Source organism: Corvus kubaryi, unplaced genomic scaffold (genome assembly GCF_017639235.1).
Source record: "Corvus kubaryi isolate FWS band 111438036 unplaced genomic scaffold, C.kubaryi_AGA036_p1.0 37284, whole genome shotgun sequence".
Taxonomy (NCBI): domain Eukaryota; kingdom Metazoa; phylum Chordata; class Aves; order Passeriformes; family Corvidae; genus Corvus; species Corvus kubaryi.
The window spans coordinates 7037666-7052279 of record NW_024581088.1 but is presented as its reverse complement, the minus strand read 5'-3'; the positions used below and the strand labels follow the sequence as shown (position 1 = coordinate 7052279).

The 14614-nt window shown below is 40.6% G+C and overlaps 1 protein-coding gene across 2 annotated transcripts in view; it reads right to left on the bottom strand.

Moving 5' to 3' along the window:
* TAOK1 (TAO kinase 1) overlaps nucleotides 1-11867 on the bottom strand; it is a 40835-nt gene extending 28968 nt beyond the window's left edge. Inside the window, exons 1-8 of one of the 2 annotated variants that reach the window (XM_042026251.1) lie at nucleotides 11596-11867; nucleotides 11246-11472; nucleotides 7095-7166; nucleotides 4058-4159; nucleotides 3197-3242; nucleotides 2207-2303; nucleotides 1298-1411; nucleotides 438-529 (exon numbers count right to left, since the gene is read on the bottom strand). In XM_042026251.1, coding sequence (XP_041882185.1) covers nucleotides 438-529; nucleotides 1298-1411; nucleotides 2207-2303; nucleotides 3197-3242; nucleotides 4058-4159; nucleotides 7095-7166; nucleotides 11246-11377 — 655 coding nt within the window. In that variant the 5' untranslated portion in view covers nucleotides 11378-11472; nucleotides 11596-11867. The remainder of the gene's footprint in view (nucleotides 1-437; nucleotides 530-1297; nucleotides 1412-2206; nucleotides 2304-3196; nucleotides 3243-4057; nucleotides 4160-7094; nucleotides 7167-11245; nucleotides 11473-11595) is intronic. The other variant, XM_042026250.1, reaches the window with a different exon arrangement.
* Nucleotides 11868-14614: the final 2747 nt, after the last annotated feature.

The window sequence follows — 14614 nt, the reverse complement described above, 5'->3', positions numbered from 1 at the left end:
CTAGAACTTCATCACTGCAGATTTTGTTAATGTATCTTAAATTTTCATGGAAACAATATCAACTTATAGCAAAAATGTATCTCCACACTGGTACCTTCAATAGTTCACTTCTAAAGCTGTTCAGCAATAGACTTTTTCAGTTCAGAAGGTAACTGCCTCTCCCACAGAATGTGAACACCCTTAGTGATATCACTTGGCCACTCTCTTTGTCTACATAACTCTATTTCTTCAGGTAATGCAAATACCAGTTCAATAAACATCACACTAGAGACTTGGTCTTGAATTCTAGAGTACATTTAGCTCTCTTCTCTAAAACTCAGGTCCCAGAGAAGCCAGGACAAGAAAGGGAGCACAAATCTCCTGCACTGTGATTCAGCTGAAGAAGTTTTAGGTATTAAATAACTACATTTAAATTTTTTTCAAAGAAAGTAACTTACCTAACTCAATACAGGTAATTCCAAGAGACCAAACATCTACTTTGCCATCATACTGCCCTTCATCCATGGCTAAAATCACTTCTGGGGCCATCCTAAGAAAGGAAATCGGTGCTCAAAATAGGCAATGCAACAAACACATTCTCTTCATCCGTACAAAATAGGCTGTTTCCCTGATTTCAGCTACCATAAACAAATCATTCCCCAAGCTATCAGGCATGACCATGGGATACTGGGAACAAAGACCAGGCACCCACACTAGTGCAGGCCTGCAGAGGCTGCTTGATGTTCTCCTGTGCCTTGCCCAGCTCCCCATCTGTGAGTATCATCACCTTCTCACCCTCCCACATTTCCAATCGTTTAGCTGGCTGACCAACTCTGGTGAAATAATTATAACATGCAGTTGTGTAAACACCACACATTAGGTGTAAAAGATCAAAAGCATACAAGGGATCTGCAAAGGGGTTGGTTCAGTGAACCTGGCCTTTCCTATGAAAGAAAAAACACTTCAGTTATTTCAACAACCAGACGTGGTGAGAATACACGAATTGTTTAAACCACTGGGGGGAGTGATTAAAATATATTACAGATGATTCAATCCCACCTCTACCACTTTAGGTCAGTCTAAGTAGAACAGCTAAATATTTTTACTACTTTTTGTGAACTACAAATACAGGGATACTCAGTTTCTTGGAACTCAGAGCCTGCTTACTATTTGAACTTTTTTTCTAAGAAAGTACATTTCATCACCACCTCAACTGGAAGATTACAAAGCTAGCTCCAGTAAGACCAAGTATATTAAATAGCCAATACATGACCCTTTCACTTCACAAAGCCAGAAATAAGTAAAACTCTTGGCTTACCAATATGGCGTCCCCACAAATGAGTTGGCAGGAGATGCTATGGAAGCAGACCCAAAGTCAGCAAGTTTCACCTGTCCTGGCTCTGTCAGCAGGATGTTCCCTGCCTTGATATCTCTGGTGATAGAATACAAGTGTCAGTACTACTCCTCTCCAAAGAAGAAAACTCTGTTGGACAGACTACAAAACACACCAATATTCACACGTTCAAGCTGCAAAATATTCCCATTTCCTCCAAACACAAAGTCTTTAACCATTAGGTTAATTGCTTAAAGTGGCCCTTGATTTTGGAATCTTTTGTCTTAAATGTTAGTCTTAATGTTTGTCTTAAAAATGAACTTTAAATGGTGTAACAGGATAAGCTTCACATACAGTTCAGCAAAAGCTTCCGAACCAAGTGTGTCCTTTTTCAATGTTTTTTAAAAGGACTTCATAATGTAACTATTTGAATTCTTCATCCTACTGAAATGCAGCAGCTACTTTAAACACAAAGAACATTTGCACCCCAAACTTACTGTGTGCTTCTCAACGTGTGTGTTTGTGTAAAACTAATTTTTCAAGAATTAGGGCTCTCCCTGCCCCAGCATTCTTGGCCTCACAGCTCCTACAAACTGTGTGGGTGCACTTGCTATTCACTGCTTCAGGGACAATCAGCACTGGATCAAGGACTGAAAAGCTTAGCAGATTCAAAGGAATTCTGCAGAAATTATGAACACCAGCTGTAAGAGAGTGCATGTGCAGATACAGAGCTTGCTAGTGTTTAGACTACTAGAAATCACCTGTTTGGGAGCATATGGATACTGTGGAAAGAAAATCTCTGCTTACAATGTTGAATTGGGGATGGAGGGGATACAATCAACAAAACAAATTACCTGTAAGTGTGTATGAGACAGCAAAAGTATAACCACTTACCTATGGATCATATTGTGAGAATGCAAGTATGCTAATCCCTGGAGAGCACCATGGGTAATTGCTGCTATTTCCACTTCTTGCAATGGCTTTTTATGAACTTAAGGAAAGAATTTATGTGAAATTCAATATTACAGAAAACAATACAGTTTGCAGCATGCAAGTGAGTACTGTTAACAATACAATCAGAAATACTAAAAGTTCGTTTTCACTAGGTTCAGTATGAGAAGCAAATGTAAAAATAGTTCACAGAGTACATTCTATAATCAGATGTAATCTTCTAACTGCAAACCAGCAGCTATTTACTACCAAAGAGACCATTCTCCAACCCTAAACTACATTCCTGTCAGTTCTGTGACCATTCTCCCAAGTAACTACTTGAGACTCAACACCCACTTTTCCATTAATGAAGCAAAATCCCAAACCCCAGAACTTTACAGCAATTCGCACGCAAATAAATTGTAGCAACACAGGTGAGATTCTGGCAGTTCAGCTTTTGGTCCTGAAATGCTTCTGGCAAGGAAAGGAACAACTTACTGGCCAGACATATATCTTCAAAGAAAGTTCACTATAAGAAGTCTGATAGAAAAATGACCACTTAACAGAAGACCTCATCAAGCAAAACCCTAATACTGCTGTAGTGCTATTTTAGTCAACAGGCCTACAGTTGTTAGTAAGCATTAGGATCAACAGCAAGGGTTTTCAGAAGTAAATCTTGAACTGTCATGGCAGGAGAACCTAAAACTCAGAAGCAAACAAATAGCTGACAACTTTAAAATAATATGAACCAAGGAGAAACTAAGCACCTGGGAAAGCCAATATTCTACAGAAAAACCATTACAGCTATGCAAGAATCTGACAAATTTGACTGTGCCTGTTCATACACACTCTGGCCCCAAATAAAACTATATACTCAAAGACAATTCTGTGATGCTGTAACCTCCTAGTTCAGTAGGTTCCTGACTTTCCACCAAATAAACACGTGTGACTTACCTTCTAATAAGTCTGATGCTGATCCTAAACAATATTCCATAACAAGCTGTTATAGGAAGAAATCAAGTAGTTAGAAAATCTGTAATAGTAAATGTATGTTTTCTAGACTTGTATGGAGAAATCTAGAACTAATTCCTGGAGCACACAGTGCAGGCTGCCATAACAAAACAAGTGTTCCTTGTACCATAAACTCCATCCCAGCACTGTCACCTCACACAAGGTGAGTGCCACAGCACTGACCCCTCCCACAAGTACAGCTCTAACTGGAATTAGGCATAACCCTCCTGTGTAAGACAACAAGCAACACCACTTGCAAGGAAGGCAAAAGCACATTCATAACCAGTTAGGTATTGTATTACATATTGTATTTTATATGCACATACTTAACAGGAATGTTAAATTGCACTTAAAAAGCTTATCAGAGTATTAAAGGGCTATTTAGGGATTTACTTAAGATTCTGTCCCAGTCAGATTTCAAAAAGAGAAACTAAAACTTTGCCCTACATATTTATTGAAGCTAATTCAAAAAACAGTACTTAAACTATTAGTTCAGTAATATGATTTCTTTAGTACATTGCACTACAAAACTTTATTAGTGATGGGTGTATGTTATTTCAAACACTCAGTTCATCAAGCTAAATGCATCAGAACAGCAACACTTAATCTAAGCGAAAGAGAAGATTTCCGTAACTCTTGGTCCCAGAAAGTACATTCAGTTCTGCTGAGCACCTGTAAGGCCCTTGGCTATGCTCATCTCAGTCTGTGCAACACCAGTGCTCAGGTGCCTCCCAAAATCCAGCTGGAGAGATTTCAAAGCACCTTTAACCAAGGCAAGAGAAGTGCAGAGCAGCAGATGCTTACCCATGCTGTATGCTCCCGCAGATAGCAGCCTTTGTATTCTATACTGTTAGGGTGTTTTATTCTTTGGAGGAACTTGACTTCCTTAATAATATCCTGCCATTTCTGTAGGGAATAAAAGGAATAGAAAGACTTTATAGAACTGTTACCTTTTTTTTTGGTTGTTGTTATTATGTCATTTAATTATGTTAAGAGGCAAAACTATCTCAAGGTTCAAATCAAAGAAGTTTGTATCAACACCATGATGTTCACTGCTTAACTCCTCAGCAGACCTACAAAATAAGTTGCTGATCAATTTGGCTGTATGCAAGGATCTCTTATCAATGTAATGCTTTGTATTTGTATGCGTGTATAGGATATACTGGTAAACACTTAATATCTGAGCAAGTCCTCAAAAAAGAAGTGGTCCTCTATTAAAGGACACCATTTCTGTTGTCAAATCAAACACACACCCCAACCTGAAAGAGATGTGGGTGATTAAGTGTCCTTCAGCAGGATCAGCTGCCTCTCTCAACTCTTGTTACTATAAAGACCTATCCCTACTAGTCACTATATTACACTGGATGAGGCTCCCTTTATCAGCTGCCAACTATCTGACTACATTCTTGATAATGTTTCTCTATTACTAGTTTAATCTTTACAAGGGCCAATTTAAAATGAGTTACCTACTAGATAAGGGAATGGTTCTCCTGCAGAAAAAATATAAATAGATAAAACAAAGCCAGGTTTATAATAAGGGGAACTCTGCCAGTGCAACTTTAAGGTACAGAAGAAAGTACAGAAGAAGTACAAAATGTCAAGTTCCAATGTGTGCCTAGACACTGACATTGCTCCCCTCAGAGACCTCCAAGTCCCCCCATATGCTGCACATCCACATCTCCTCAGGCAAGAAAGGCAAAGTCTGAGATTGCAACAGCAAAACTACAACTACCAGAAAGTGCCTTCAAAACCAAATGCAGTAGCTGAAACCATTTGAGTATGCAGCTGTCAACGTAAGAATGTTGACACTGCAAATGTTTTTGAGCAAGAGTATCAGTTCTGAAGTTAATCAGAGGTAGAGAAACCTCACCCAACACCAAAAGGCTCAAAAGCCGTTTTCCAGGTCCTGTTAATCTCTCAGCACATTCCTCCTCAGGTGTTGGTATGTGGGTAGCATTCACAGAGGGACAGAGGGCCCATCTACCCTAAGGCTTTGGAAAACATGTGCAAAAACCCCAATAAAAATTTTAGGGTTAGAGAAACACACGAAACCAGGGAACACGGAAGTCGAGGCAGCTGATGGACTAAGTTAAGCATTTCTCAACACCAGAAATGCTAGAGAATGACACAGTGCAGCTATAACATAAACTCTCTTACTGACACTGGAGTGACTTAGTTGCCTTCTACCTTCAGCCTCCAAGGCCTTGAGGTACTAAGCAATACAAGCCAAACCAAGAAAGCACCATGCTAAATTTCTACACTGGGAAGAGAGAAGTGATGTATTAGTCAAGAAGTAATCATGATTTCCTGCATAAAAAAAAGCTCCAAGATCACATTAAGAGCACAGTACTACATTTTTCAAAGGTTTTGAACTTATTTTTAGTATAAAATATGGCCTTATTTGAGAAAATAATTGTTCCCACCAATGATAAAATCTTACTATGAAACCGAAGTAAATACAGACAATACCAGAATGCCCTCAATCAATTTTCTTTACATACACTAAATCATAACTCTAGTGAACTTCTGAACAAAACAAATAAATATGGATGTAACATAGAAAGTGTTTTAATCCTGGTCTTAACTTTCTTCAAAATAAAGAAACATACGCATTGAAGACAAACAAAAACTATTTCTGAAGCATGCACAGTTTGTTTCATTCATGTGAATAGAGTATTTATAGCTCACAGTAATTAAAACAGTAGGACAAGTAGCAAGTACAAATTATTCTTTCATCAGTACACAGTTAAACAAGTCACCGCAGTGACAAAACAGAAACAGCCATAGCAAATTTAACTCTGAAGCTAGAATTCAGGACTGCTGGAGACACACTGCTACCTCTACCTCCTACACAGACATACACACACAGAGGAAGGAATAGTTCAGCTCCTTGGAGTGCAGATGATCAATACATAAAAGGCAGGCACAGAAAGCAATGAGCTGTTAGTCGAACTCATCAGAGCAAGACTGGAATACAGAGAATGGAGGGAGGGAACCATTAATGCCTTGGACAACATGCTTACAATAAATACTTCTGTTGAAAAATCATGCCATGATTTGGTAGACATTATTTACCAGAAATAATATCAAATCAGCTGCTCGTGTCATCTTGGGATTTTCAGGAATCTGTATTAGCACTTAAACATTTCAAGTATAAAATCAACTATCTCTGCTAAGCATCCTAGGGAAAGGAGACACATCTGGGGTGGCCATGAAAACACTTAATGTCTAAATCTCAGAGGCCTAATTCTACAGACCCCTCTGCAAAGACTGCCTTAATCCCTGGCTCTGGCAATTCTTCTGGAATTATGCTGCTGTTCAGATTTTCACACTCATTCATTCACCGCTGTTTTGCCTTTGTTTCACCTGCTCATGAGCACAGTCATTCCAGGGAGGGATGTGTTCTGCCTCACTACTTTGTACAAGCAAGGCTCCCTCTGAAGCTCTCACTACTGCATCCATTCCTGTCATTCCTTTGTCCAGGAAAAAACATGGGTTTTTTAGAAAGGCATTTCAAATGGAACACTTAAGGGCAATAAGACACCAACATACCAACCCATCATTTTTAATTTTCTTTTTTTTCCTGTCTACATCTTTATGTGGTCCCAAAAAGAGCCCTTTGTGTCTCAAAGAAGAGAGTTCTACCCATCCTTTTCAGGAGCAGATTACACAGAAATACACTGTGAACAATAAACTAATTTGTTTTGTTTACACAGTACCCTTATTTACCTTTACACTTACAGAAAATAATTCTCCTGCAGGAATCCAAGCTAACTAAAATCATCCCATACAGTAATTACTTGCAATGATCAAGGTTTAATATACAACATGTTCTACATACCTCATTGGACTGCTTCCCACTATATGACATTTTCTTGATGGCCACCACTTCATTGGTGCGCACATCACGTGCCTGTAACAGGAAAACACAATCCATCAGATTCTTCAGGCCCCAACTTTCCATAACATGCAAACCACACACAATCATAAAATAATCTTTATTTCTTAGTTAACTTTTGCAGAGCATTAAACTAAAATATCTTCCAAGGGGTGTGATGCTGCAAGAATTGGAAATTTCTTTCCGAAGTGAAAGATCACCCTCCTGCCTGGGAGATACTACAAGGTGTGGCATTTTCCATGCTCAGCATCTACCAAGTGTCTGCAGGAGTCAAGCATTGTGACTTAAACTAAAAATCACAGCTAATAAAAGCAGCTCTGGTTCAAGTAGAAAGCATTTTCCTTAAATCAACTTCTCTCCCTGCCGAGGTCCATTCCATATGAAACAGAAGCAAGGCTCAGTCACCCAGTTCCATTCAAACCATATGGGAAGATGTCACACGATGCACTGGAGATACCTGCTCCAGACACTGGTGGCTTTCTCCCCAGTGCTCCCAAAAATTAACTTTTGTGGCTTAAAGGAAGGCAGATGATACAGAGAGAGATGGCAGCAATCCAAGTGACCCATCTTCAGATGAGACTTCTCAGTTTCATAGTATTGTTATTTACAGTGCACCATAAATGTACTATAGTTTTTCACACTTCAAAGGCAAACTTCCTGACTTCATACAGCAACAATGCAAGGCAAGAACGAGACAAGAAGCTGTGTTTAATTCAGCACCAAAGCAAGGGTTCATTCCCCATGGCAGAAGAGGCAGCACCTTGCAGGAAGGACGGCTCCAGACAAGACCCCAGATTTCCTGTTAAGTATTTCAACAGCACAGGAGGGTGGTAGAGGAAAAGGCCTCTCAGTCTCTCTAATAATAATAATCAACTTGGACATGAAGCCAAATGATATAAATCAGAATAATGTGCACTACAGCATTCACTGATGACTGATGAAAACACTGATTTTTAATATATTTGTACTATCAAGCACAGCCTACCAGAACATGGATTAATGAAGTACTAGGGCTCTGCCTTTTGTAAAAAGGTTTTTCAGTCATGTTTTAATTCTGCTGTTCATTAAAGAGATTCCCAGAATTCCCTGTTAGTCTTTATTTCAACTGGTTATGATAAGCCTGAACCAATACTATTTTTACTTTCCTTTCTGTTTGAGGGGATCCTCTCACTGACAGTACCTGTAAGGTTGAGTGGGGGGGTGACTATTTTTGTTGTTCGAGATAAAAAAGGTAGAACAAAATTCTGACTCCTAGATCTTTACTGATTAGAGACAATCTCTGAAACATTCAACTGAGTGAGGAACTGTCAATAAAACAGGGAAGCAAAATACTACAGTAAAGCAGAAGGAACCCAGCTCTAACAAAAGAGAGTGGGTTATTCTTCTGCTCCATCTGCAGTGTTCCAGTGTAGTAGGTTTCCTGTGTCAAGCAAAAGCTATTATTACACTGCAGAACAGGGAGTAGGGTAAGGATAATACCAAAAATGATTCAGAGGTGCCAGACTTGCAGTTTCTAAGAAACTAAAACCATGAGGTGAACCAGCAAAATTCATATCAATTATGAAAGAAAAAAAAAAAGAAACTTTCTGCCATTGAAGGATGCAACAGAAACAAAGAGACAGGAGCAAGATCAAACCCATTGTTGGGATCACTGCTAAAGCGGAAGGAAGATGGGTACAACTAACAGTGAAACACTAAACTCTATTTTAAATAAGGTAGGGGAGATTTAAGGGTTATATGAATTTTCTATTGGATAATTACCCCCACATCTATTTACCAACCACATTTTTTTGTGCAGGCTGTATGCCATGAAAGCAGCCTGGGGAGAGGATGCTTTGCATCAGAAAATCCAAGCAAACACCACCTGACAGAGTTTGCTGAACACCTACAGTCCTACAGAGGGAGAACTGTCCTGGCTGACACCCCAGAAATATTAAAATCACGGAGTTTCTTTTGCTTTTTTTAGTTTCCCTGTGATCTTGGATAATTGAAATAACAGTTCCTCGACAAAAGCCAGGAGGATGTGCAAGGCTAGCTCCCTTAAACCATCCAAATGAACAAGGCTTGTTTTACGGCAGACATATATCCTGCTTTCCTCCAAAAACTCCACACAAAGGATCAACATCTGGTGACCAGAGTAGCTTCAGCATTGATACAGGCAAAGTATGCACAAAGAAAAAGTAGAGTATGTCACTGGCTTCAGTAATATCACTTAAAGCAGTTATTAACTATAATCCAATATTATATTAATTAGAGAAAGTTTCATTTGTTTGCAGTAGCTGAACCAAAATCTTGTTAAAGAAACTCAAGAAGTTTTATTTCTAGCTTTACAGAGGAATAAAGTACCCAAGAGATGGACTCTCCTATGTTTTAGTTCTTCATGCTTATTTAATTCACATTAAATTTCCCTCTCCATGTTGGCTCTCTCATCTTTTGGGCTTCTGTTTGAAGAATGGGGTACATTGCACAGAATAGTTTCAGAATCAAGATCTCAGAACCATTAGTAGTAAAAAAGATACAACACAACTTACAGGTTTAAACTTCCTAACACAGAAACAACAATAGAGTATCTTTATCAGAAACCCTCTCTTGACAAAAATGAAGCCCCCAGACGGGTTGGAGTTGTGTGATGCACTGCTTACACTTGTCTTTATGTAAGTGCCAAATCAGAGGTACTTTCTGACAAAGAAGCCCAATCCAAATGCCAGCAAGTAATTGCACTCTGTAGTGAGTAAATACCGATCTATAATGAACTGGTGATTTAAAATGGTGGGGGGGGAAAAGAGAAAGAAAGGGCTAGAAATTAATGGCCTCTGAGTTGTAATCGCTTTGGAAAAGGAGCTGGTAATGGGCCATCAGCCCTTACCACAACGACAAAGTTCAGGCAGGCTACAAATACCCCATGGCAGCTTCCTGCAGCTGTTTGGGAATGCTGTTTGCATCCAGCTCACAGGCTACCTGCAGCTGCATTATGGGTTTCCATACCTGTGTGGTCCATGCATGCCTCTGAAAGATACAGTGTTCCCAAAAAACTTCTGCAATATTTCTTCAGTACTATTTCCACACAACAGGAAGACAGATTTGTCAGTTGCCTCCCTTTATATTCACTCTTTAACCAAAGTGAGTAAATGAGGTGAATTTAAGGCCACAGGTGAGTATTGTTTCGTTAGAAAACACTTCCTCCCCCAGATCCGTTCCCAGACAGTGGTGGCTCATAGTTTTAAGCAGGGAACAAAATTAAGAAGCTTTTCCTAATTAGTTCATCTGTGCTGCATTAAATTTGTGCTGGAAGGTTCCCAACATGGTCTGCTGCAATTAGTAACACTGAATAGGCATCTCATAAAATAGTGACACAAATGGCTTTCTGAAGGAAAATTGGCAGGTTTGGCCACACCTCCTATAATTATAAACGTGAAAAGGTTTTCTGAGAAAAGTGTTTTTTAATGAAGGCCCCACAGTATTTGGTTAACACACAGCAACCTGCACTGAGGTTACCATGAGGATCCCACTGCCAGTTAAGCTATACAAGCAGCCTGAGAAAAATTCTGCTGTCCAGACGTTCATGTCAAGTTAAGTTTTATGCAGATGGATACTGGGATTCTTGCCTCCAGTAGGAATGGATGTGACAGGACAAATGACAACAAAAGCACCAACACTCAGGTGTCAAACACAAAGAATGGCTTTAAGGGAGCCTCGGGGTATGCACAAAGGGGGAGAGAACTCAATTTCTCTCAAGGAACAGAGATGATAAGGAGATGATCGGACCAAGAGAACTGCACTGCCAGTCAGAATTGATTGAGCACAAGTCCATGTTTTAACTTGCACATAAATCCCTGCTTGCAACATAATGAGGCACCTAAAAGCACGGGGCAAGGACCAAGTTTCCAGGGCTTTTTTGTATGCAAACACCTTGCAGAGACTGCCAGTTTGTGAAAGGATTGAGACCATACAGACACACACGATAACATCTCTGCCCCAACCACCACACAAAGAAAATCACAGCAGGTTTTTTTTTTCCCTTATGTTCAAAAAAGTCTAAACCCACAGCTGAAAAACAAACACAGCTAAAATTCACAAGTCATGGTGCTACTTACAAAATAAACTGCTCCGAAGCTTCCATGGCCAATCTCTCGGAGATCTGTGAAGAGCTTTTCTGGATCTTCTTTGAAGAAGAGCTCTGCAATTTCAGGGTCCTTCAGGCTGCCCGCTCGGCTGGTTGATGGCATCCTGCTGGGCAGTCAGCCGACTGACTATCTGGGTTTAAAGTGCTGCTTCAACCCTTGGCTCATCTGTATGAATGGAGCCTCTTCAGCATGGATTACTGCAAGAAAAAGATTGCAACCCTTCACTGATTATCCTCCGCTCAAAGAGCCTGAAACAAGCCACAGCAAAGCAGCTTCCACTTCCTCCAGAGCAAGCAGCCCTGATGCATGAAGCAACACACCCTGTGTGCTGGGATAATGTCACAGCCCCACTGTGACACCAGTCAAGCATTTCTCCACGACAGAAACCAAAATCAAAACACAAAATGAAGCACATTCCATGTTCCAGCATCTGCTCGATCACCTGCAGAGCAGTCAGAGAATCTCTAACCTACAGTGACAACCAGTTCATCACCAATGAGCCCATATTGCCATGACACCTTCCCTCTGAAAAGTTACACCCACTGTGTCCTAAAGAATTGTTTGGATTTTGTGATGTCTATCACAAAGTGCCTGTTCTTCAGAGATTTACTTGCAACCCCTTTCTTCAGAGAAACAGCATCCAGAACAGGAGATACCCGATTCCACACCCGATGCTCCTCCTTCTGCTCTGCTTCAGCAGAGGCAAACACACATTTAAATTGTGATTGGCACATGAGACAATGGACAATAGGCCATTGGCAAACACTTTCTTCAGAGGAACTTGCAACTTCAGACACAACTGGGAACGTATAAAATTCTTTCTGTCTGCACCATGAGTTTGCTTTCATTTACTACAAGCTCTGTGTCTTGGAATCTATCCAGAATAAAAGTATACTGTTAAGTTGTGCTAAAATCTTAGCGTATCTTTACAACAGGTGATGCCAAACAACCACTACAAACAAAAAGCCTTTTTGTTTTCCCATTAAAGGAAGCTATTGGGAATTCCTACCAAATCCCTGTAAATTATCACTGATAAAAACAATTCTGTCACTGGCAAACAGTTAATCACACATCTCGCTTCTTTCCAAAAAAATCTCTGTCTGGCCAAGACTTGTGCTTTTTAAATTTCTATTCTGTATCTCAAATCTGTTTTTTAAAAAAGCTGGGGTTTTATTTCCACTATGAAGATGTGAAAGACAACAAACCTGAGCTTAACCAACACATCAGAAGGCCCTGTCCATTTCTCCTCCCTTTCTGGACACTATGAACTCCACCTTTCTCCAAGCCTCTAGACCATCAATGAATCATTTGTTTTCCACTCCCTGCAGAGCAATTCCTGCAAGGATGGAAAAAGACATATTCCTGCATGTTTGTACTCAGTGGTTCTCTTCTCTGGAGAGTTGCAGCATGTGGAAGTGCCACAGCCTGCCTGCTCCTTGTTAAGAGACCTCCCAGCACTGCTGCAGAGCCCGGCTGTGAAACACAGGCGAGACGTAGCTGGTTGTAAACTCCACAACAGTCTCCAGTTTTTCTGAGGAAGACAGGCATGGGAGAGAGAATACAGAGAAGGGAAGCAAAATCCAGCATTTTCCTCCAAGCAGTCAGCATTCAAAGAGATTTATAATGCAACCCAGAATGTGTTTCCGTGATAGCCCGCTCTCAGGGGATAAGGAAAAGCCGACACTGAAATCCCAGTGGTGGACCAAGTAGAAGAACATATACACACACATACAGAAAATATGCAGCTGCTCACAACTCTGCCACACTGCAGTGCTGAGCACACACACGTTTCCTATCGGCGCAGGATCACTGCAGGAGCCTCAGAACAACCAGCATCTGCACACAGCTGCCAGTGAGGCCGAGTGGGATGCACAGGAATGGGACTGTGATATCCCCACCTTCCCTTGCATAACACAGTAACTAATACCGTGTGGGAAGGGAAATAATTAGCTCCAGCTCAGCCCATACCTGAAGCACACTACATTTATGAAAGCTGGAGGAAAAGTGGGGTTTCTGTTATTTTTCTTTCTTTCTTATAAATCAACAATATTCCACTTGATTCCAGCTCTAGCAAGCACATAACACTGAAAGACAACTGTTTCACATTTACAGGCCCCAACAAAACAATAGACAAAAAGCATGTCAGAAAAGCAAGAGAAAGGAGCTGGGGGAAGGGAGCTGATAACCAGAGCACACTCAGTATTATTGAAGGAATGTTTCTTGGATCGACGGTAATGATGTCATGTTCCATCTTTTAAGAAGCATCAGATTCTTACAAAAAGGACATTGTTGTTCAAAAGCAACTGCTGCAATCCCAGAATGCCCTTTTCCCTACATCTGTTAGTCAGAGGGGCTAGGCTTGGATAAACCTGCTAATATGGCCAAAAGTCACATGTTCCCGCGAGCGAGCGTGTGAGAGCCAGCGCGAGAGGAAAACCCTGCGCTCGCAGCTGAGATGGATTACAGCCTTCTCCCCCTCCCCACCGACCCCCCATGCCAAACCAGCCACCAGACTCATTCTTGGCGTCCTTTCTGAGCATGCCTCTGAAATGTCATCAATAGGAATATTTCCTCCTGCAGCTACAACTCCTACCAGGCCCACTGACAACACACACAGGCGTGGGACGGGACAGAGCAGAACTCCTCACCTACTGTGATACACCTTAAAACACACTTTTTCCCCCCTTACTCCTGAGAGCATCAAGACAAATTCCATTATCTTTATTCTTGGAAATAATTGCTGCTTTGAAATGCATGAGAAAAAAACCATTAAGTATTAAAATCTATTCAACAGAATAGTCACAAATGTGTACATGACACTGTGCTTATCGTTTCATCTCCTTAGATGGAACAATAAAATGCATTAATGTAAATTCCATCCATAAGAAAGCTCTACACAGTCTCGCTCAATAAAGTGCTCCCACTTTCATGGATGCTACAATATTAAATTCCCTCAGTCTTCTTTTTACCTGGACAACAGGCACTGCCAACCGAAGCCCAGCAGTGCCAGCAGCAGAGCTCTGCCTACTGCCTTGCAGTAATGACACCTGAATGCTTTGGGGAAATGGAAGGGAAGGCAGGAGAAGCAGCATGCAAAGCAGTTATTGCATTGTTTTAAGTGTATTAAAAATACAGGTGAGACTTAAGATTAAAACAAAAAAAATCAACCCTACAAACACACTGCACTGAAAATTAAATCACACACCAGCAGGCAGCTGGTTTTCTAAAGTACAGTCAAGCTGCACTTGGGTATTTTACATTCTTCCACCAGTGCAGTCTCTTCGCTACCGGTTTTTTGGATAGGTGCAGCTATACTGTGAAACACAATTGTTCCCAGTG